Source organism: Lytechinus pictus, chromosome 13 (genome assembly GCF_037042905.1).
Source record: "Lytechinus pictus isolate F3 Inbred chromosome 13, Lp3.0, whole genome shotgun sequence".
Taxonomy (NCBI): domain Eukaryota; kingdom Metazoa; phylum Echinodermata; class Echinoidea; order Temnopleuroida; family Toxopneustidae; genus Lytechinus; species Lytechinus pictus.
In genome coordinates this window covers 2,241,929-2,267,063 of record NC_087257.1, presented here as the reverse complement: position 1 = coordinate 2,267,063, position 25,135 = coordinate 2,241,929, and the positions used below count along the sequence as shown (strand labels likewise).

At 36.8% G+C, this 25,135-nt stretch overlaps 1 protein-coding gene across 2 annotated transcripts in view; it reads right to left on the bottom strand.

Annotated features, from left to right (window-relative positions):
* Positions 1-25,135, bottom strand: part of LOC129274783 (uncharacterized) — a 39,421-nt gene that overhangs the window by 7,431 nt on the left and 6,855 nt on the right. The window contains exons 2-15 of one of the 2 annotated variants that reach the window (XM_064108793.1): positions 19,628-19,753; positions 17,138-18,555; positions 16,811-16,879; positions 15,291-15,309; positions 13,935-14,137; positions 11,376-11,444; positions 9,260-9,284; positions 6,302-6,424; positions 5,883-6,022; positions 5,051-5,303; positions 3,796-4,146; positions 2,265-2,625; positions 1,673-1,727; positions 1,100-1,147 (exon numbers count right to left, since the gene is read on the bottom strand). In XM_064108793.1, coding sequence (XP_063964863.1) covers positions 1,100-1,147; positions 1,673-1,727; positions 2,265-2,625; positions 3,796-4,146; positions 5,051-5,303; positions 5,883-6,022; positions 6,302-6,424; positions 9,260-9,284; positions 11,376-11,444; positions 13,935-14,137; positions 15,291-15,309; positions 16,811-16,879; positions 17,138-18,555; positions 19,628-19,712 — 3,219 coding nt within the window. In that variant the 5' untranslated portion in view covers positions 19,713-19,753. Of the gene's footprint in view, positions 1-1,099; positions 1,148-1,672; positions 1,728-2,264; positions 2,626-3,795; positions 4,147-5,050; positions 5,304-5,882; positions 6,023-6,301; positions 6,425-9,259; positions 9,285-11,375; positions 11,445-13,934; positions 14,138-15,290; positions 15,310-16,810; positions 16,880-17,137; positions 18,556-19,627; positions 19,784-25,135 lie in introns of those variants that run through there. The other variant, XM_064108794.1, reaches the window with a different exon arrangement.

Sequence of the window (25,135 nt, the reverse complement as noted above, 5' to 3'; positions counted from 1 at the left end):
ATGATACCATAACATAGCCAAATTCACTTGATAACCTTTACATCCCAGGTTCATAAAATAGGACTTTTTGCTATCCAAATTCTGATGTCATTTATGATGCCACAATACAGTCCAAGTTCAGTAACACTTGAGACTTTGCTTTTTGCTTTCTGAATTCTGATGTTATTCCAAAAAAAAAATTGATAACCCAAACTAGCTAGCCCGAGTTCAGTAACACTTAACTATCTTTACATCTAAGCCTCGTGCTATAGGATTTTTCACTTTCTAACTCATGTCATAAAAAAACATTACTTTTGATAAACTCTTAACATGCCATACACACTACTAACCCAACGCCACAGTGCTAATCCGATGCTAATCCCCTGTGCCAGCCACAAAACCCCCCTGTGCCACATTGATTTTGGGATCGCGAGTCGTATTCACTCCTTTCAATAGTCATGATTACAATTGCTTGTAACTCTCTAACGATTAGTTTATCCACAAAATATTGCGTAGTAAAGTTGTAGGAAATGTCATACCCCTTATAATGGTATCCTCATTATATGGATTGCTTATTATCTTTACCGCTAAAATATGAGTTGTATCAAGTAGTTCCATTTTGTGGAGTGTTTTGTATGGATCAAAAAACCTAGGTCTCTTCCCTCTCGGAGGTGGAGCCATATCTTGTAAAAAATGTAGAAATACTCGAAAAAGTCGAATGTAAACCGCGTGAGTAAGTTGATCTGTCAGAAAACAGAGTTCGCACTGCACACAATAGTGCTAATTACGACGTGCATGCGATGCGCAATACAATGCAAAACGGCGTAACAATGATTGTAATTCTGAATGTGCGCAGTCATGCACGAAGCAGGCGAGGATAGGAAACAATGCAAGCACAAAGCAATCAATAGTAGGCGTGCGAGCACGAGTGTGGCATGTTATAGTAGGATACGTAGCGTGCACGAAGCACTCAATGAGTTAAAGATTTACATTGATATGTCTGCTGCCATCAGGAAGGAAACGTTCAAGTCTCGCTTCTGATATGCAGGCAAGGTATCGAACAAATAAGATTGTTTAAAACTTTCCATAACTTGACTCTTCCCTTTAATGATATACTTACAAGAGCTCCAACCACTTCTTGTAGAACTCTGGCTGATGATGATGATTCCTATAAAGTGAAAACAAATGAACCACTAATGAACAACTTGGCTCCATATGATAGACGTACATGATTTTTAGTATACTTCAGAATTGCAATGTTAAATATTAATTAGAATGCCACCATATGAACAAGATTCTTTGGACAAAAATGAGTTAAAAAACACAAGCTACATGAAAACTGACACTTCACACAGGAGTATACATGTATTAAGTAAATAAAATGTATATTTAAAGTCATGTGAAATTATCACATTTTATACAAACTACTATGGACAAGTAAAACAACAAACTGCATCTTTTGGAAAGATTGATTCTAGAATTGTAGTTTATTCATTCATTCATTTCCATATAATTCATTTTCTTATTAAAGACAGGTGCACCTTCAAACATTCTAGCATTTTGATATCAATTAATCCATAATGTTTTTTAAATGGTAAAATTTGGATGTAGCTTTTTTGGAATGGATGTCTTCATAATTTTGTTACTGTCATTAATATCAAGTAAAACAAATGGGGGCACTGGGTTTACAAACCTTTATCCCAAATCTTTCTTCATACTCTCTCTTGAGCTCTTCATCAGACTTGGTCCTGATATTCAAAATAAGAAAATACAAGACAGTCAATGAAAGTATGTCTGAATATCATACCATTAGAAAGATACCAGTTTATAAATCACCATAACATATATCAATAAAGTCCCCAGTTAGTCAGTTTTAGAAAATACATGTGGAAACCATGTGTCCTTTAAGAACAACTTTATGAAACAGCTTGCATTTTGGATGAAAGATAGATAAATAAAGACAAAGTAGGATGATAATACACCTCATTGAGACCATTAGTATGACTTACACACAAAAGGTACATATGGCGCAGCTCTGACAGGGAGTTTGGAATTTTTCAAATGAGTACAATTATTATAATTCCAAAGCTAAGGGTTATGTTTTATAAGATAGTGATGTAGATCCTTGTTATAAGATAAACTATTCTCATCTCAAAACCATGATTGCTCAATAGAACTAGTCAATAATAACACACATTAGCAAATTTTCCTGTTTGTTATAAAAGTAAATGATTGGTCCAATCATTCGATTAGGACCAAATAACAATTCACTGTGTTGTACTTACTTCGAGGATGATGGCTTCTCATAAAGATCCCGGAGATCTTGAGAGACCCTTGGACGGTCGTACAAACCGCCTCTCTCCTTGCTCTTCTCTGCATTCGGAGCGCGTCCTTTCCCTATGTATGATGCCAAGAAGGGGTCTGAATCTCTAAGCTTCGAGCGATCTCTCTTCCTTAGCTTCTCAATATCCATCTTCCGAGCATCAAGTAATTTCTTTTCTTTCTCCCGTTCAAGAGCCTCCATCATGAAGGAGCTACGTTCACGCTTCTCCCTCTCTCTTTTTTCTCTGAGATTCCGTTCTGTACCCAGCTCTTTCTCGATCTCTTCCTCAAGTTCTCTCATCTTCAGTGACTTTGGAGGGAGACCTGGAGACAAAACAGGATTCTTAAATCAAAACCATACCTAGCAGCAAGGGACTATGCAATGAATAACCACCAAACTATATTCAGACAATTCAATTATGTTTTATTTGATAGCCTCACACTAAAAGTTTCACTGAACATGTCTGCATGTTGGACAATGTGTAGTCCCACACAAAGACATTTATGTTCGTACATCTAGCATGATATTGACTGAAAATGATCTTTCAATTCAAGAAAAAAGGGACTGCTCTTCATTTCCAATAATAGTTTCCAACTAAACAATTTCAGGAAAATGTGGTAAAATAGACAGCCATTTCATGGATGTAAAGATGTGAAATGTGACATTTCAGCAACTTTTGGGGATTTAATTATTTTTTTTCCCTTGCTGTTTAACCATATCTGCCCACATTTAACCCTAAAAGGACTGGGCTATTATAGATGTATTGAGGACTTGGGGCATGATGCCCCCCTTCTGATCTCGGTCGCCGTTCGCCCGATCGCGCCAAAATTTGGCGCGCACATTCTTCACCACATAAAACTACAAATTAGGAAATAAAACATAATTCTGAAAATAATTACATTTTATATATTATGAATAAAATATGCAAATTTATTCATGAAAAACATTATTTGCACATCTAACATCCAATTTCACTTCAAATTGGCTTTGCTATTTTCCTTTGTGGAAACCTTTAAATTAGATTACAAAGATGACATCTGCAAAAAAAAGAAACAAATTTGAAGTGAAATTGAGTATTTAATATGCAAATAATTTTTTTCATGAATACATCTGCATATTTTATTCATAATAAATAAAAAAAAAATATTTTTCAGAATTTTCTTTTAAAATACTAGCTTATAGTTTATGTGGTAAAGAATGTGTGTGCCAAATTTTGGCGCGATCGTGAGAACGGCGGCAGAGATCAGAAGGGGAGGGTGGCTATGTACATCTCAAATAGCCCAGTCCTTCTAATGTTAATACTTTTTTTTATAATAGTGATTCTTTTAGAAATAATCTTGTTCTTGATATTTTTGCTGCATGTAGATTTTTGTTTGTGAATGCAACGGATACCTTACAATGTCAACAATATCTTATTCTAAATCTGAATTCATTCTTCATGATTGAAAAGGACTTTGGTTTTGACAAAAAAACAGAAGAAGTTGTTAACTCACCAATCTGAGGTGGCCGGTCCGGTCGTCTTGATGGAGGTCTGGGTGGTGGAGGGAGTGGTCTAGCTCTCATTGGTGGAATACCAGGCATTGCTCCAGGTCTCATCATCATAGCAGTAGGAGGTGGGGCACCAGGGGGTATGTCACTAGGTACTTCATGCATACCAGGGGGTGGTACATCAGGAGGTTTGTAACCCAGGATCGTAGGCCTGTCTTCAATACGCTCCTTGGATTTATCTTTGGGTTGGTTCTTGGGGGCGGGGCGCTTCACTCCACCGATCGGGATGGGAGGGGGGAAGGACACCGGCTGGCTGAATTCTTGAGGGTCTAAGGATTTCAGTTCGACTTGTGAATCTGACAGAATTCAAAACAGAAGGAAAGTTAGATTAGTACCTGATGCTTTCAATCTTATGATCTCGCAATAATGGGAGCAAATCTACAAGGTACTCGAACATAATATAGATGCTACAGTAAGGTCAATGTAGGGCAGTACTATCATTGATCGGTTACGTCGATGGACATACTAAGTGCATGTACAGGGCTTAATTATAGTATTTCCTCTTGGACTGCCCCTAATGGGGACTTATCCCGATGGCATGATTAGTCAACAACTGTCTCATCTTCTTTCTCTATGGTCTAATCCCACAAGGTCTAAACCTACTTCTTACATATTCAATTTTGTCTAAGAACCATTTGGTCTAACTGCCATAGAACCATGTACCATGTCTAATTTCCTGAAAGGCTACTCCCAAATGGTCTAATATCCAATTGGTCTAAACACCAATTAGTATATTTTTTTAGATGTATTTTGTTTATGAACCAATTTTTATTTGACAAAGCAAACAGTAATTAGTTGATGAAGTGGAAATTAGACCAACTGGACATTAGATTAAGTGAGAATTAGACCAACTGGCTTTAGACATTCTGAGATGACTTATTGCTTGTATACCAAGTTGATATAACCATACAGACACTGTTAGGTACATGTAACCAAGATGTGATCAATCTCAATTACCTTATAATCATCAATGTCATAACTTTTTATACAGGAAATTTGCACAATGTCCCTTTGTAAACAAAAACAAAAAGAGCACATTGAATAGTCAAGACAATGATGCATGTATGAATACCCGTCATATGAAGCAAAACATTTTCTACACACATGCACTTATAGATGTTGATGTTGCTGGCTTTCCATAGTTGTGGTTGATCGGATCAATCACAACTCTTTGTAAGACAGGGCCCAGACATGACTCACCCGCTCTCATTGTCTTCTTCAGTCTGTTTAGAGGCATGTCAGGTGGATCAGGGTCTGGTGCTTTAGGCATCTTCTGCGTTCCATTTTGTTCCTTTAATATTTCATGACAGACCATCTTCAAGTTGGCTAGCGAGGCAGTACGGTTACGCTTGGGCACTATCTCTTTTACCTTCTTCCCATCAACTTCCTTGAAGACTTCTTTCTCTTTAGGTTCTACACGACACATGTCCTTTGCATCAGGCCGTTTGATTTTCTAATATAGACCAAATGGAAAAAAACATGAACAAAATTAACTACCTCAACGAGACATTGTTACTTGCTGATAAACCTGGTATCTCAAATTTTGTGGTATTTCATGTTTTGAGGGAATAAGTTAAGTGATGTCCTGTACTAATCCCAGCACTCTATTAAAGCCCAAGACCCCCAGTGTGTGTCATAGGAAGGAAATTCCCAAATGATATAGCACTTTGGTTGATATCGCTCTCTTGAACATTTGAGAAAGTATTATCAGCCCATAGATGAAATATTAAATGAATGATTAAATGTTGCATTAAGAACCTGAGAGAGTGTGTTATGAAGCATGCTATCAGTGATTTTTCACTTATATGCTCTGAGCAAATTAATTGTAAGAATTTTATGAACTTTTCACAGATCATTTTTGGATACATTATGTAGAAGGAAGAAATTTAATAATGTAGTCTTGCATCCCTAGGTAGATAGCGGCATATTTGAAATGATGTCTTGTCTGAAGACACAAGAGCTTGACTCCCTAATCCTCAGAACGAGAACAAAGTATAAAGAACTACTGCATTCCCTAAATAAACAAACTTACAATGTAACTGTATCGATGACGGTAGCCAGTGACATGGGCTATGAAGTTGACTAGTTGAAACCTTGCCTCACATAGCGTACAGTAGAAATATGTCTCAGTCTGCCATTCTTGCCTCAGGTATTCAATAATCATCTCCAGACCTGTGTTCACCAACAATGGATAATAACTGTCAGATATTCCACACAAAACAAGCCTTTTTACTCGGTTGATGAGACATAAAGCATAAAGCCCATCTTGACGACCATAATACGATTAACACTGACAAGGCCCTTGTCAGTGTTAATAGCTTCAAGGAGAGATGTAAAGCTATAACAGATGGTGCTTTGTAACTGCTGAGAAAAGCTGATGTACCAAATACTTGATGGGTTACAATGGATAACATATTTTTTATTTCATCAATAAGATAGAGATAAACTTACCAACCAATGGTTCTTTACACTTGTCAATGATCGGTTGAATCTCGACGATCTCCTCACCCGTAACAGTGATCTTTTTCTTCTTTCCTCGATTCCCTTTATTACGAGAACCTTTGACAACATCCTCTGTGAAGAGATACCAAAGTGTGAATCGTCAGACTGAGGTATGTAATATACAAGCATACAAATAGAAAAGACATACATAAAATAGACAAAAACAGTGACTATACAACATGTATTATTTCAAATATAAAAATGGAGCAATCTATTAACAGCAGTGCATAAAAAGTCATTATATCAATAACTCCGATTCATTTATAGGCTTGAATTCACAAAGGTGGTTTAGAAACCATGGTTTGAAATCATCTTTGTGAATTTTAGCTCAAACTAATTTGTCCGCAGAATCGTATTCTGTTCATTACATTCCGTTAGCTTAGTATCTATAACTGAATTTCCAATTCTTGATCAACTTAAAAGGCTGCAGTAGATGGATCAAAATATCTGTAAGCATTTGCTTGCTATTAAGACAAATGTAAATTTCCATGTATAACATGCAAATGATGTGTAGGTTGCTTGCTTACTTGCTCCATAAATTTAGCTACATCAAAAATTGCATTCTGCGCATCAAAAATCTCACTAGAAATTTCAATTTTTGCATCATTTAAGGAATTCCTTCATGACTGTTTCAATTTACATCTGGCTAGAGAGGGCCAAATACACATCAACATCTTGTAAAATAACATTTGTTCTGTCAAAGAAGTCAAACTAGGATGAGATCCATTCTATCAATAAGGCGTAATTGACTGCAAATCAACACGCATGTATTATCCTCTCTCAGAGCAATGCAGCATCAACTTGTATGTATTTACACAAAGTTGTAAATAGCACATTTCCGTACTTGTCAATGTGTAATCAAACACATGCACATACAATACATTATTATCAATTAGCTCCATTTTCCAACAAACATGAAGTGTCTATCAATCCAAGCCTTCATGAAATCAACTCCCGTCAAGTATGCTTTCTAAAATGAACCTTTATGGAAAGCATTAAAACTGTAGCATGAAGCATATTCTTCATATTACAATCCTATTGCTCCATGTCTGTTTTGCTACTCTTGAAAATCCTATAAATAGCTCCCGCAAAATGTGGGTAAAATTACCCAGATATCAAATTTCAAGAGGCTTGATTGGGTAGTTATCAAGTCAATTGAAAGTTTAGGTATCTCCTTCTTTGATAACTTCAGGGATGCATTCACGGCTAGCCTATTCCCGCACCAAACTCACTGGATTGAAAACCTCACACCTCATTTACACTTTGTACATGACCGAGGCAGAGGTTTCAAAGTGGTTTATATCCGTTTCTGATACACATGTAGTGCAATGATCCACACGGAAGTTACACATGAAGTAGGTATCTATAATTATACTAAGACAAATGCAAAGACATTAGAACTTTAGAATGAAGGCCGTTCTTAATGCTAAAATTCTATTGCCTTTCATGTCAGATGCTCTAGCTGGTATAAGGCCAAACATTGAGGTGCACTTTTAATCTTATCCAAATCAAGTGGATTATGTTTCCTATCCATGTTAACAACAGAATCCACCCAATTATGAATTTATTATCTATATCTTTGTTTAGTATTTAAAGCTCGCATGGCTTATCTCCATCATACTCGTCCAATTTACTAAATGATTACAACCCACCCCATAACCTTCGATAAAGCAAACAAGTACTTCTTCAAATTCCCAAAACCCACACAAGCTTTTATGGTAGCAGATCATTTGCTGTAGCTGGACCAACCCTTTGGAACAAATTACCCCTACATATCAGACAGGCATCCACTTATTCAACTTTCAAATCCTTACTCAAAACCCTTCTTTTCCGAAACTCATAACTAGGTGTAGTATAGGTATTTATTTTATAGGTAATAATTGTAAGTTTAAATATTAAGTAATTCTGTAATTCACAAGTCTATTTTCTTTGTTTGTAGCATGTTTACTTTGCCTTTATTGTAAAGCGCGTAGAGAAACTTACAGTTTATTATGCGCTATATAAGAAAAGTATTATTATTATATAACAAAGGATTTGAATGTAGATGAAACCTAGAACCTGCACTATAATAAGTTTGAAATCTTTTTAAGAAATAGATCGAACTTCCACAACCTGACTGTAAACCTTTTAACACACAGTTCATGTACATTGTAAATATGTGAATGCATAAAGTCATTCATTGCGTGTTTGATATCACTACAAAAACATCAATTTATTTGCTTCAAAATGTATGAAACACAATATCATTGATTGATCTTGGCATCTTTCATGCACTGACAATTCATGTGAAAGTCATATGAAAGTCAATGAGTGTAGGCTCCAAACACAACTATTCTTTTACATTGACTTCAGTCTGTTGCCTGATCATGACCCCTTTCACACACTGACGGTTTATGGCAGTTCTTTAGTAGAGGTTAACTGTGCAACGGCAATGGTGACAGAGAGGGGGGGGGGGGGTATTTCACTCAATCATTTGTTTTAAGCCAATCAGATGCAAGCATTTTAATAGCTTATAACAGTTGCTCTAACGAGGAAATTTGAGAAGCAGCTTGTCAGTGATTTTCAGAGTCAAATTTGTTCTCAGCCAATCACGATAGTCGCAAACTTCCATATTTCATGACATGCTATCCAGGAATAACCAGTACCAATATGGTGAGAAGTCATACAACATCCATAAGAGGGAGGAGCTTGACTAGGAATCTAATAATCCCTCAAAACATTTCTCAGAAGAGCAAATTGGTCAGCTGGTTCCAATACTGCCGTCTAAACTGTCAACGTGTGAAAAGGACTTGACAGGAATTGCTACTGTTAATAGAATGAAAATGGAGCAAAGTTTATCCAAGAAATCGACCCATGTCAAGTGATCTTGATCACCGGGGATTTCCGACTGCTCTCCTTCTTACTTACCACCTCTCTTTTGACGCTCTACGTTCTGCAGAGAAGAAGAAATGGTGAAAGTTAATGAGAATATAGAAACATTGAACAATAAGAAACTCCTTTTAACAAGGTCCACACTGATCATAAAACTGAAGCAGCAGCAAGAAATCCTTGCCACGACCCCAGTTCCTGATTTCATGGCTAATTAACATTGATCTCTAGGACATACTGAAACTGGCTTATGCCACATTATTACACCTCGGATGATAGACTTTGTTCAAAACAATGATAATAGCAATACCACCATTGCCATTAAAACTGTCAAGAGTTGTTCAGACTTCTGTGTTCGATGGGAAATGCTGTGGCTTACATTTGAGTCATCAAATTCTAGAACTACTCTTTCATCTCGTGAACCACAATGGTTATTTTGAAGTTTACAAATCGAGATCTTTATCTTGGTGCCAAGGCAACTCCCCCTGAGGACAACCTCCCTGATGATGAGCAGTTGTCTCTAAAAGAGCTCATTCAAGTTTTCTCTGGATACTTCCTCTCTAGTGACCAATAATCCTCCAGTAAAGATGTGCTATAGGAGAGATTTCCTCAAGGAGAACATGGGAAGATACTTTTGTATTAATGGAAGCTGTCCTCCGCGGAAGTTATCCTGTAACCCTTACCATTACTTCTCAAAATTTAACATTATCAGCAAAGATAACGAATCAAGTAAGTTACTGAAATGAGTTCTGGATATCTCTTATCAACAAAAAATATCAACTCCTGTTTTTTGGTTTCTGAGTTCTGAGATTTTGTATCGACAAGAAATATCAGGTTTCTGATTGCACTCATTTTCGTCAACATATTATGTTCCTTCTTTCTCTTTCTGCAAATGTTAGAATATTCATATATAACTAACCTACTTTCAATATCTCTAACAATATTGAAGGTAGACAAATATTAAAAAGGAAAACCTTTTAGTAATTTCACTTGTAACTAAATTTTAATTTGTGCTTCTTCACAACATAGAGATGCCAAATTTCAACGCAACTGAGCGAACAGCGGCCACGATCAGAAGGGGGGGCATGATGGCCCCCCCACTTCTGATCTCAGCCGCCGTTCACTCAATTGCGGCGTTGTCATCCTACTGGCCAGAATTATATTCAGGGATGAAATATTACAATAATTCATGAGACTACTGTCTTCAATATAATGTACATGTCGACACTTAAGCATGACTTTACAACCGATGAACTCACAACTGATAAAACAAATTCTACCGGCAAATTAAAAATCTACCTTCCATTTCATGACAGATATGAAAGATAGTTTTCTAAACCGATAATTGGCAGTGTCACTGTTTACTGATAACCAAAATATCACTGCAAGGTCGTATGTCCTAAGTGAGTTGCATATTCCATCTTTCATCTTTTTTTAAAAGGATCTCAAGAAGTAAATTGTTAAGGTTAGCAGTAGGCCCCAGATAAACTACTCTTCAGATAGCTGTTGAAAAACTACTAAATAACATGTATTTAAAATATTCATATTAAACAAATGAGATTGTAATTTCCATTGCAGTGGCCGAGGACACCATGAAAACTGAGATTACACTAGCTAATGTCAAATGAAATTCATTTCTGCTAAAGGTTATACATATATGTATTCTTTGGGATGCTTTGAAATTATGAGCATACCCTTTCTCACATTTATGCTCTATTTTGTACCAGTATTCTATTTCTAAGGCTGACAGTCCATTGCTACACTGATTTAAGTTGCGTTTATCTTCGGTGACACCGCCAAATGTTGCACTCCAGGGAATGCAAAGAAATCATTCTTGTCAAACCTCGGTTATCAACTTGAAAGTTTATTTACTGATATTGGTGCTTGGTACTTTGTTGGTTTTTACTTCAAAGTACTGCAAGGAAAAACTCGTAGAGAGTGGTCTTGTTCCTTAGAATAAATGCTGGAACCTTGAGAAATGACTTTCTAAAAAAATATGAGGACTGGTCAATTATTTCTTTGAGGAGATCACATTGCTTTGTCATTTATTATTAAACGCACAAGATAATTAATTAAATAAATGAACAAATGAAATATCAATGAATATTTATGACAAGCAAAAAAGAAAATAAATAAAAAATAGGGAACTACTCACAGCCTTGTGTCTCATGCCATCATTATGCATATCAAAGTTCTCCTGGCTTGTTGTTTGAACTTCACAAAGCTGTTAAAGAAAAATAATGATAATCATCATTTCAGGTAATCCCAATGAAAACCAGAATTTCAGTTCATATTTCTATGGAATGCTAGCAATCATCTTTCTTCAATCTTCATGACAGTCTGACAGACAAAAAGTGTATAAAAAAAAACTATTGAAATTAACTGTGCCATCATGTCATATTCTCTCATTTTAGCACAAAATTACTTCTCAATTATGAGGCAGGTAGGTGCCACAGGTAAATACCAAGAGACTCTCCCTAGTTTGAAACAATTTAATTATTATCTTTTATCTTATAAAGTTACTGAGGAAATTATTGCAAAAAAGAAAAACAAACTCAATAAACACAATGTAAAATGGCAAAACATAAACAATTTTTTTTCCATTGCATAAATTGTAACCACTGTAGATGAGTATTTTGTGTTAATCGTCTTTGTGAGTTTGTTTTATCTTATGTTCATGTTGTAGTGGTGTTTTTTATGTCATACTTTCGGTCATGTTAATAAATTAAAATGTCATATTTTTGGGGGTTGCGCTATACCCCGGCGATGCCGCCAGGACGACAGTTAACCGACGGGTATTACCGTACCCCTTTTTCTTTTTCAGTTTTAATGGATCGTCCTGTCGGCAGGACTAGGGTAAAAGTTACTTGTAAATTATTCTGAGTTCACAATATTTTTTAGGATATGTTGTATGTACTTATACACAGTTTGTATCAATGTTCTGTTTGAAGTGCAAACATATGTTTTGTATACTTTGATTGTTTTTGTGACGAATAAGAACTGCAAAGATAAAAAAAAAAAGGTGCCACAGGTAAGTAAAAATTAGGGGGCCCCAGAAGGGCTCGTCTTACAAGTGGGGGTCCCTGGAACTTCTTAAAATATTGCACAAAGAGGTTCCCTTGAACATATTGTTTGTGAATATGATGCCCTGGAACTGATATGAAACGTCATAGGTCCATGGGGCTAGATTTTTAGTAGAGTTTACACACGAATCATAGCAGCGAGAGCAGAATCGTGTGACGGAATAAGCGTGGGTGGAACCCAAGAACGGGTATTGCTAGGGTAAAATTGGTATTCTCTGGAGCGGAAGGAAAACAACTCCAATGCCTCATAACAGGTTTCATTTAGCACCTGTCCTGGCAATGGAAAGATGGTATGCTCTGGAAAGGAAAATTGATTGTAAAAATGGGGGTCCCTTCCGAGGCACATACCCACTGTCCAAAACAAAGAGTACCCTTCACACCCCCCTTTCCTCTCCGTTGATTGTATTATTATTGCTTGGAAAAAGACTCTTTACTCAGCAAGAATGTCATGTTCATTTCTAATAACACATTCTCTATCAGAACCAGTTAGCACATATTCTCCTTTAAACATACAAATAATAGCATTGATATTTACTTGGATTCTGTTATAACTCATTTTGTGATTATAACTGGCTTTTATGCTAAATACAGGTGTACATTTCAATTTGTACACTACTATGAACTGATGAATGAAAACCCGGAAAGGTGATCTTGTTATTAACATCTTATCTAGGAAACCATTTAATCTCAATCTAAAGCCTGGTGTCTGAATCACAGGGAAAATCAGAGTCCATGAAGTTGAACACGGACAAATATTGCATTTTTTTCTACACATTAACTTTCAAGGCAATTAAAGCATTAATTTTCATGACTTGGGTCATAGAAATCTGGGTTTCAAGCACATGAGAGCAAACTGACCTTATTTTTACCAAACATAAATTGTTTAATTCCATACAGAGGTGCTCAAAAGTTAGTGAACCCCACCAGAAAATGAACATATTTAAAGTGTTCAAGCACTGCAGGGGTGTGAGTGGTCACTTATAAAAAGATCTGAAAAAAAGCTGAAGAGTGTTGAAAAAGTCTGAAATAGAAAGAGCTCCCATACTTTTTGTACAGAGGAAGGCCAAAAATAAGCTGAAATTAAGCTGAAAATCAAAACAAAAAAATCTGAAATCAGATAAAAATCTGAACTCTCACACCCCTGAAGCACTGCCATGTATTAGATATTTAATTGTGAAATCAGGTGATAAAATATTACATTCAATTAAGCCGTTTCTCTGAGCTTGTCAAACATAGAATTGTTGTCTACATTCAACACTCAACATGAAGGAATGCATTTTGTGGTGGAGCTAATTTACTTTCCAGCACAACTATAAGTAAATGGAGGTCCCTTAAATAATACAGCAAATATCGTGTTGGGTAAAGACATACGCCATATGCAGCACTTGAAGAATTTGTTTGGAAGCATTAGCTTCCCCAAACTTTTGCTTATAGAACCAAAAATATATCAAATTCTGTGACTTTCCACGCTTATTCTACATCCTGTAACATTAAGCTTAGCGACTAACTATGGGACTGATTTTTATGATTGATCATACTCAATAACCGATCCCATCAAATGCAGAAATCACCATCATGACCAAAACGATAGGCTCTATGTTCTATCAAGTCCTGTATAGATGCATACTTACTGTACAATAGTATAGTTTCATTCTCTCTTCCAACGTCATCTCTTCTTCTTCTTCCCAATATTCCTCTTCTTGATAATCTTGTGCAGGGTATTCTTCTCTTTGTTGTCCTTGAAATTCCCTAGAAGGTGCCTTATCTCCATATCCCTTATCCTGGATATCCCTTTTCTCGTATAAATCTTCTACAAATTTTGCTGGATCCTCCTCTGAAAGAAATCAATTATTAATTCCAATAATGTAATGTATGCAAAATTAGAGCTTCCTCCCCGAATAGAATAATCGTCAAGGTCGATGCAACTTTCCAGACCCTGGACCTCGCCCAAGTTCCATAATAATCGCAACGTAACCATATGAAACGGGATCCTGATCATGCAAAGCTTGTGTATTTAATCTCAAATAGGAAGGATCATCTGCATATGAAAATTCCTGTACAACACTTGACATTTTGTAGCATGTCCATGTGAACTATAGCAACAATTTACTGATAACTAGGAGTGGGGGTTCCACAAAGATTTAAAAAAAAGTTGCATGAGAATGAATAGTTGCAGTGCTGTATAAAATGCATCACTGTATTTGTGAAATCATCCTCAGAGAATGTGCGCTACTGAGTATTAATCAATGAGATTGTATGTTAAAAACCATGTGCAAACACCATGTGCATACAGGTATTATGATTGTGACCTTAACCCTAATAAGATAGGGGGAGGGGCTGATCCAGCCCCCCACCTTTCAACATATTTCGCGATAAATCTGCAGCGCAAATTTTTTTTACCACATCGCTCAGTGACTTTTTACTCTCAAGTCTCGCACAACTTTTGAGACCAAAATTGTGACCCACGCATACGCGGTTTCGAAATCAGGTAACATTTTGTAAAAGCATGCTAACCTACATGTACATGTAGAATTGCTCAAAAACTTGAATTCAGCCAAAATTCATCTACATTATTTTTTCCTTTTACTGATTAAAATATAATAATTTCATCTTGTTAATGGTCAAAATGAATTCCCTGACAATTTCTATTGAAAAAAAAACAATAAATAACAAAAGGTCAAAACACAAGAAATGCATAAGAATTTTAGAAAAAAATACATAAAAAATCAAATGTGATATTGGGACCTTTCAAAAGTAATTTGATCAGATTCCTATAAAGAGTCTGTGAACCAAAATTTAGCATTTTAGGGGCATTATTTAGTTAGAGCAAACTTTTAAATTAGCATAATTAATTAGCAGTGAGATTTTTCATAGAATTTGATCTAAGTTTTGTAGATTATGCCATGGGTATTAATTAATATTAACCCTTTTGGAAAGCTTTAGACAGGCTTTAACATCATGGAAACAGAAAATGGATGAATACTTGCCTGGGAAGACTTGAGCCCTCTGTAAAAAGAAAGAAAAAACAAGAAGAGACAATTATGTTAGAGTTAATAATTGCCATCTTTGTCAAAATCCAAGCAGATAAATATCCAGGTGGATGTTTTATTTCCTGATCCCCTTTACTCCAACAACCTTCTAACTAATTTTCACAAACCTTCGGCATTAAACCATGTTAACGTAACTGACTCCTTTTCACAAAATAAAATGTCTCATGAAATCTACTGAGATTTAAACCAAAACTAATACACACTATATTTGTACAGACACATTTTCCTTAATACAACTGGACAGGTGCCCTTACTGCGAGTTGAAAACAGTTTTATATATTTCTGGATGAATCACCTACATGAAGCTGGTATAAGAATATTAAAATGGCTGTTATAGATTGGCAATATGGTCGCTGTGGGGGGGGGGGAATTGGTTTGTGCCATTATCATGACCATTTGTTTTTTGTTATAAGCTTTTTTAAGTTCTTTTTATCCAGATTTGAATATTCAACTTAGTTTTGTATTACCCCCCCCAAAAAATAAAAATAATACAGTCCGACCTCTCTTATCCGGACACGTTGGGACCAGCACCAATCCGGATAAGGGATTTATCCGGATCTGGGAGACCCAATGTTAAATACACGCAGCTGCTGCCTCAATCCCCGCAACAGCGGTAGCTACATACGTTATCTATTGTAATGGGCGTACAGACAGTATTCACTGCAGTGTCAGTGCAAATTATAGGCGGTATTTTTACGGAAATGAAATCGAACGATGGCCAAAACTGTTGGATAATTTACCTGCTAAAATGATTGAGGTATAAATCGAGCATACCTCGAAAGAAAGAGAATGAATGACTCGATGAAACTAAGTTTTACAATTAGATCATCGCGGCGGCTATCGCAGCTTTGCAATGTCAGCCATTGTTATACTGACTGTAGGCTCAAACATGATAGATGGCGCTGTCTGTATTGAGGCCTAGCGTTAGCTAGCGAGACATCTGTTGTTTTTCCTGGGAAACAAAAAGAGAACGTGATGAAATGTTTGCACTGCGCCCCGATTTACTGGAAATTATCCTGCCCAAGTTCTTTCGGTGATTTGGGTGAGAAATTTTCATGAAAAATAATGTTGTTTTAGGTAGACTATATTGGAAAATATATGTAATCAAAGTGAGTTTGCGTATAGGATTGAGTTTAGATTGCAATCTCATTTCCTCATGTATTAGATTGAATTGAAAAAAAAAAAAAAAAAAAAAAAATCTCGGCAAGTGTGCGTCCGGATAATAGAGAGATCCGGATAAGGGGAGGCCGGATAAGAGAGGTCGGACTGTAATAATAAGTTAGGTGATAATTGTTCTCATGCAGAAATTACCAACTAGCATTTTCGACATGTAAAATATCTACATCTGGGGCTGGATGATGAAAGAGTTGTAGCCAAAGCAATTCCAAAAATGAATGTAATTTGATCTTCAGCGAATCAGAAGCGAGTAATGGAGACTTGTGAATTAATGTACTCACCAGTTTATGAGTTACTCCTCTCAGATGCTGCTTATAATTCTTTTCTCCTCCGCATTTCACATTGCATAACTGAAAATAAAAGAAGACGAAAGACTCCTGAGGGATCACAAGAATAACCCCTAGTTCTACAATGCAAATTCATGTGAAATAACTTCAGGTCACTGGGGTCAGTGTATTATAGATGTCTGCAAAAATTAACTTTCATAATTTGCTATCTAATTTTGATGATATTTTCAGTGCTACGCTTGTTTGATTTTCCCTATGATCATAGTTCAAATTAGCTTGTTCTCGAGGTGAAATGTATAAAGTCAAACCAATTCGACCTACCTTACAAGTGTACATCTCTGCGATCTCATCCAGGGTCAAAGGCATTTCTTCTTCCCACCATTCCAGCTTTCGCCCGTCTTTACCAAAGCGTTCTTTTTCTTCAGTACTCTTTTTACGACTTTTGTCTTTATCATCTCGGTCACCTCTACCCTTCTCACGATCTCTATCCCTCTCTCGATCCCGACCTCGGTCTTTGCTACGATCTCTATCCCTTGCTCGATCTCGATCTCTGTCCCGGTGTCGATCTCTGTCTCTATCTCGGTCTCGATCTCTGTCCCGGCCTCGTTCTCGGCTACGATCCCTATCCCTACCTCTTGGACCATCTCGTTCTTTGCTACGATCCTTATCATGACCCTGTGGACCATCACGACCCCGTGGACCATCGTGACCCCGTGGACCATCGTGACCAAGTGGACCATCGTGACCCCGTGGACCATCGTGACCCCGTGGACCATCGTGACCAAGTGGACCATCGTGACCAAGTGGACCATCGTGACCAAGTGGACCATCATGACCCCGTGGACCATCGTGACCAAGTGGACCATCGTGACCAAGTGGACCATCACGACCCCGTGGACCATCGTGACCCCGTAGACCATCGTGACCAAGTGGACCATCACGACCCCGTGGACCATCTTGACCAAGTGGACCATCACGACCCCGTGGACCATCGTGACCAAGTGGACCATCGTGACCAAGTGGACCATCATGACCACGTGGACCATTCCTATCCCGATCACTTTTAACATGTCCCCTTTCTAGATCTCTTTGCTTCCTAAAATCCAGTGAGTCTTTCAATCTTTCATTTCTTTTTCCACCATGTTTATCTAATCCAGATCCTCCATCATAGTCAACAGGGCCAAAGTTACCGCGGTCGGGTGACATCCAGTCGTCTTTTAGCCTTTTGTTGGATTTTGGTTGGAAATCATCTTCTGTTGGGGGCCATGAAGTAGAAACAGCCTGGTGTGATAAGTCTTCATCATGATCCTCCATGAAACCACCTCCTCGTCTTTCACCTGGTCTGTCCCGTACGTCAAGATCTCTTCCAAGATATGGATCCCTCCTATCCCGCAGCCCATAATTGAACGGTTCGTGCAAATCTTCGTACTCTCCATGACCTCGATCATCTCTCCATCTTCGGCCATCCCATGTTTCATTGTCTTCCCAGCTCTCTTCTCTTCCCCTTCCAATGCCGCCTCCTCTGCCACCTCCTCTTTCCCATCCCCTCTCTCCTCCTCTACCGCCTACCATATCTCCACCACTCCAACCTCCTCTGTCTCCTCCTCTGCCTCTTCCCCTGTCTCCCCCTCTTCCCCTATCTCCTCTGCCGCCTCCTCTGCTCAGGTCTCCTCTGCCTCTATGTCCACCCCTGAACATAATTTCCATCTCTTTTGCTCGCTTTCTCCTGCATCCAAAGCCTGAAAGCAAAATCAAGAAAATAAACTTGACGAAAAATAAAAACCAAAGGCTACAAATGTCTACTTTGCTCCAGACTCCAAAGACTTACATTTGGGGTTTACAAGAACGTCCACGTACACTGTATGCTTTCAAAGTATAAATTAACCTATTGCCTACTGGAATCAGGCGGTCCCTACACAAGACCTATGGGAATGCTGTAGTAAATATTGCTAGATTCATTTTTGGGTCAAAACACATTCTAAGGACAGGTATCTTTTCATAACTTTCCCTTTTGAAACAGAATGTATTTTAAAAGATACACCCCTTAAATTTTCATGTAATAATAATCGTGTGCTTCAAATGATGTATTAGTGAAAGGAAGGAAATGCTAAATGATTTCAGGCATTGATATATATTTTCATGGCAAGGCCACTTTTAAATGTTACTGCACAAATACATGTAGGAAGGTGAAAGGACAAATATCCAAGGCTTGTGAAAAGGGTACCAATGCTAAATAAGAGGAAAATTGTGGCCTTAGAAAAATCTTATGCCCTGTGAGTTCACTGATTTTTACCTCATAGATTGTGATTTAAAGGCCTGGTCCCACTGGACGACAGACACAAAACGTAGTCATAACGGATACATCCGACAAGCAAAATGTCGGGGTGGCTCCATCCGTTTTCATCCGCTCCAGACAATGGACACAATGGGCGAACAATGAAATCACTGTGGACGGATGCTCAATGGATATAGAGCGTATGAAACACGTCACATGCAATGAGTACACAATGGATACATAACGTTTTCGAACGGATGGCGAGATTCCTTTCCATTGTACATCCTCTCTGCATTCGTAATTGCAGTGGGACCAAACCTTTATTATTAGTGTAACTACACGTACATGTGCATACAGTACCTTCAGCCATAGATACATGTACATTTTCATGTAGCTTGATGAAATAAAAAAACTGCTGATATACCGGTATAGGAAGTTTTATATTCAACCTCATGTCCACATTAGTTTGAAAATTTCCAATTGTATGTTTGTTTTACATGCAAAAGTGATATAAATGAAATGAAATATCTACTCACCTTCATTTATCCAATTCATGTCATCACCATAGTTTGATTGATGAAGGTCCTCTAACCCTGCCCTTGCTTCATACCAGCCAGTCATCTTGAACGTTTATCTTAAACCCTCTCCAATAATCACTTCATCTGCATATATCAGCATGGGATTAAGAATAAAATATAAACTTCTATGAGTCATGACAACCTATTACGGGTACATGTATATTATAAAGCCTAACACACACTATGCGATTCATTGCAATGCAAATTTCAAAGAAATTGTAATAACATTTGATATGAACATTCCAACCAAAAAAAATCTTAGCGATCAGAGTTCAGAATAGTGGAACAGAATACTAAAATTGAAATTCAGTCTAGTTTGAGCCTCCCTGTAGGAATATATGCTCCTAAAATATGTTAAAAGTAAAACATTTTCATAACAATATAGAGGGAGAGTGCTGTATACAGTGCGTATCAAAAAAAAGTTTACACTTTGAAAAAGCCCTGGGAATTCATAAATATACAACATGTGGGTAATTTTTTCACATATCATCTTAGGTTTGGGTCTCATCTATCCAATGAAAGTAAAAGTTTTAACAGAATGTTACACTTGAGTGAGCACTGTCCATTTTTGTAAAGCTCGCAGAAATCTGTTTGCGCAGAAATGCTAGTTTTCACGCTGTGTCAAGGGGAAAGGGCGAAATCAAACTTACCCTGTGAAACATTTCTCATACATTTCCCTTGCACTTTTAGTCAATTGAAATAAAACGGATACATTCAAGCATTTTGTAACAATTTTGCCACCCAAATTGAAATGTTAACATTTAGTAAGCACAACCTTTACCCTTTTTGTGCCAGCTGGATCTGAGGACATAACTGAACCTGAACAAAAGTTTATATCAGACATCTCCAGCATTTTTTCACTGAGTTTTTATCATTTAAAGTGGGTTTACATTTCATTTTTTATGTAATACTTGTTTGTCCACACTTTTGCCAAGCTTGACAATGATTAACAAAATTAAAATCAAGCCTAAGCCATTTCATGTAAATCACAGCTCAGTGCAAAGCAAATATCGTCTCGATGGCCTCGGTGTGTGGGGGAGTGGGGTGGGGTGCAATGCACTCTTCGAAGTGTTTTGGGCAAGGAAACAAGTTTAAAAAGGTAAAAGATATCTTCAAATCAATTTTACTAGCTAAATTCCATGTTTTCTTCATGATTAAGGTCTCCTTTTATTTGCATAACTATTTCAAAGTTCTGCGCAAATCATTTTTCACTACATTTTCAAAAGTAAGTGGTGCTCGCTCAAGCGGAAATATTTTTCGACAGTTATATCGTCATCTGCTTAAATGGATCTGTACCAATGTTAAAATGTGGAAAAATCTTCAAGATATTTCAAATGTATAATTTCACAGGATTTTTTCAAAGTGTAAACTTTTTATTGATACGCACTGTATAATGCCCCCCTTTTCATAATTCCAATTACATGTACAACTTTTTCAGGCAAAGCAGTAGAAACATGATTGGATGTCTAATACAAGGTCTACAGTAGCCCTACATTATCTGTGTCTGAATACCAAGACTAATCTCAGGCCCAACGCAGTGGGGATGACGTCACTCACAGCTGTTCGTATACGCTCAAAACAACCCTGCTCGATCGGCCGAGTCAGATTCACAAACACCTCATGACACTCAAAACTGAAGCTCATATCTGCAGGCTCTCTACCCAGGTAAAAAAACCAGTTGAAACCAGTTGAAATTTTAACTGGTTTCAACTGGAGTCAACTGGTACCAGTTGAAACCAATTGGCACAACTGGTAAACTCCCACCATACCAGTATATTCCAGTTGAAACCCATTGTCCCAACTGGACATGCTGAAAACATACAAGTTTATTCCAGTTGAAACCAATTAACTATACTGGTATAAATGAGTACACCAGTTAATACCAGTTAAAACCAATAGGCTTTTCTGGTTTATCTACCAATAGATTCCAGTTTAAAACCCATTAGCCAAACTGGACCATTTGATGCCAGTTGGAACCCATAGAAACCCAATGGGTGTATATACCAGTTAATGCCACCTTAAACCCATAAACCATACTGGTATATCATTAAACCAATTGATACCAGTTAGAACCAACATGCATTACTGGTATACCTACCAGTTGATTCCAGTTAAAACCCATAAACCAAACTGGATCAGAGTGTTCCAGTTGGAACACATAGAACTCCCATAACCCCACTTGAAACCCATTAACCATACTGGAATATCAAACCAATGGATACCAGTTAGAACCAATATAGGCATTACTGGCATATCTACCAGCTGATTCCAGTTAAAAGCCATAAACCATACTGGAGCAGATTATACCAGTTGGAACCCATAGACCTCCCATAACCCACTTGAAACCCATTAACCATACTGGAATTTCAAACCAATTGATACCAGTTAAATCCAGCATACATTACTGGTATACTACCAGTTGATTCCAGTTAAAAGCCATAAACCATACTGGACATATTTTACCAGTTGGAACCCATAGACCTACCATAACCCACTTGAAACCCATTACCATACTGGAATATCAAACCAATTGATACCAGTTAGAACCAATAGGCATTACCAGTATATATCTACCAGCTGATTTCAGTTAAAACCCATAAACCAAACTGGAACAGATTTTACCAGTTGGAACCCATAACCCACTTGAAACCCATTAACCATACTGGAATATCAAACCAAATGATACCAGTTAGAACCAATAGGACTTACCAGTTGATTCTAGTAAGAACCTGTATATACATATATAATATATACATATATAATATATACATAATATATATGTATATAAGAGGCAGAGTGGTAATGCATTGTACTTATTTCCAACAGAGTTTATATATATATATATATTATATAAGAACTATGTTTTCATACCTTTGTTGTTTTATTTGTCGCTTCTCTTAAACTGTAACTGACTTTTGAAATATTTTTGTAATTGTTGATATCTGCAGTAATCATTCAAATTTCTTACCCGACAAGTCACTGGATCAATATAGCTGTAACCCACTTTACATTAATATTTATATTTTTTGTACAGATCATATTACTTCAAAGTCCTCTTATCTTTGTTTTTAATTCCTTTTGAGATAATTCTTTATGATTATCATTCATGAATGTGTTTCCTATAACTATTATTATTATCAACACAGCGTTACTTTTCTTAAAAAAGCAAGTATTATTTCATACAATCCACTCTTTAATCTACATGTATTGTTATTTATTCAACATTGGTTAAATATATATTTATGTGAAAATGTTCATTATGTTAAAGGTATATACATTTAGCCTACTCCCAACCTTTGCCCGTTCCTGCTTTTGACATTACCCCCCCCCCCTGTATACTTTTCTTTTTGTATCCCCTTTCCAATATTATACATTAGTATACTTTGTTATTTTTTGGTTGCTTATTTGTTTACTGAAATTTTGCTCTGTACAAATTCATGAAATTCAGCCTTTTACCACAATAAATGCCATGCATTTATCCATCCTATATATATATATATATATATATATATATATATATATATATATATATATATATATATATATATATATATATATATATATATATATATATATATATGTATACGTTGTTGTGATTAAAACAGCTCGATTGAGGATAAGAGGAAAAAAATATCTACATAATAACTAACTTAATTATTCTTTATGTTAATTTTAATATTTCCACCTTGAAAAGTTTCATTAAAGTATGTGGTTCGATATTACCATATAACTTAAATCGAAACATGTTATTCTCAGTGAAATTTTCTAGTTTACATTAAAAAAATTGTTATCCTAGATATTTGTTGCGAGAAAAAATATTTCTTCCTATTTAATCCCTTTTTTCTAATTTAAGTTAAAGAGGACTATTTTACACTATTTTTTCAAATCATATAAAAATTAGTGTATTTTTCTTTTTTTTAACTCACTGATATTTTAAAAATATTTTTGAAGGTGAATAGAATAGCTATTTTTTTCTATTTATAATGCGCATATTTATTGCTAGTTTACAACCTTGTCATGTTAAGCAAGGCTATCTTTATCTTTCAAAGAAAAAGAAAATAAATGAAATAGAAATAAAGAACAAATATTAAGCTAATTCATTCTTAAACTTCCAAAGAAAAAAAAAAAAGCTCCAAAAGCAGAGGCAAAAATCGTCATTTCTAGACTGGTTGCCAACTAAAACCAAACAAGAAGAAATGTTTTATGTTAAGAAGTTCGTATATATCTATTTTAAAACTTCTTTCTTGCTTTAGACCCCCCCCCCCCTTTCATTATTCCTGACTCAGCAGATCTTCCTTCAATCAACGGGCGCGGGCGGGCCTGCGCATGCGCACTGAGTGCCACTGATCGCTATCGTCCGTATAATTATGCAAATTAACCAGCCGCCAAACGCAAACCGCCAATCTAATTTGAATTTGAAATAGCCATCTTCGCCGCGCCGTTAATTTGCACTGCACTTTTATCGAGTGCGATAAAGAAGGGTAAAGAAGGCCGTTTTAATAATAATTCAACCACTGAAATCACACGGACCAGATTTGGACAATGACTTGAAAGCTAAGACATTCGCAGTAGGCTCTGCAGGTAAGTTAACAATTTTCTATGATTTTCTTTTCGTAGTTTGTTAAATGGCGCGGCTCGCAGCTAGCTGCGGGGCTAGCTGTAACGTTAGAGTTCGTCAGGACATCCTGTTACTGCCCCTCAGGCTCAGCGCTGCCTGCCGGCCGCGACTACTCGGGCGTGGATGTGTGGCTGCCATGCCGGTGCAAGTCTGCGCACATACATCATATTGACCTTACGATTTGTGTTAAGATTTAACATGAATTTCTTTTCATTTCACAAAATCTTTCAGTTGATATTGTTCCATATATTGTTATAAGTAAGTATGCAAAATAAATCTATTTAGAAAATGAGAGAGATGATAATGTGTTGTCATTATGTGATCGAATGTGAAACTGATTTTCTTGGGAAAAATCTGAGACTCAGGGTCTCAGCCAGTTATGATTTTCAATTTCAGATTTAACATTATGATAGTGGCCAGTGCCTCGTGACTGCGCACCAATAACTTTACACACGATTTGAGGATTTTGATGAGAATCACATGAAATGCCGAAAATCGAAATTCATTATTTTTTCCACCATTTTAAGAGTCAGATTTTTTCATGAATAGCTGTTTATCACTTTTTGACTGTGTGTATTTCAGGAGAGAGGGAGACCCAAAACCACCTGGAGTCATACTGAGCCTCAAGGAGGAGATGAAGTCAGTGAACATGACCTGGGGGGCCGCTGGGGTACCGGTAGTTTCCAGAAGAAGGCCCAGCTCAGAACCGCCAGGAGTGGAGATCCGAATACTTCGTTGCTGCCCTCCATGCGAGGAGGCTGTAAGTTAGGTAATTCAGATGTCAAGTTTTCTTTTGGGGTCTTTGTGTATCTTCTATTATGAGAATTATGGAAAAGAGATGGTGATTT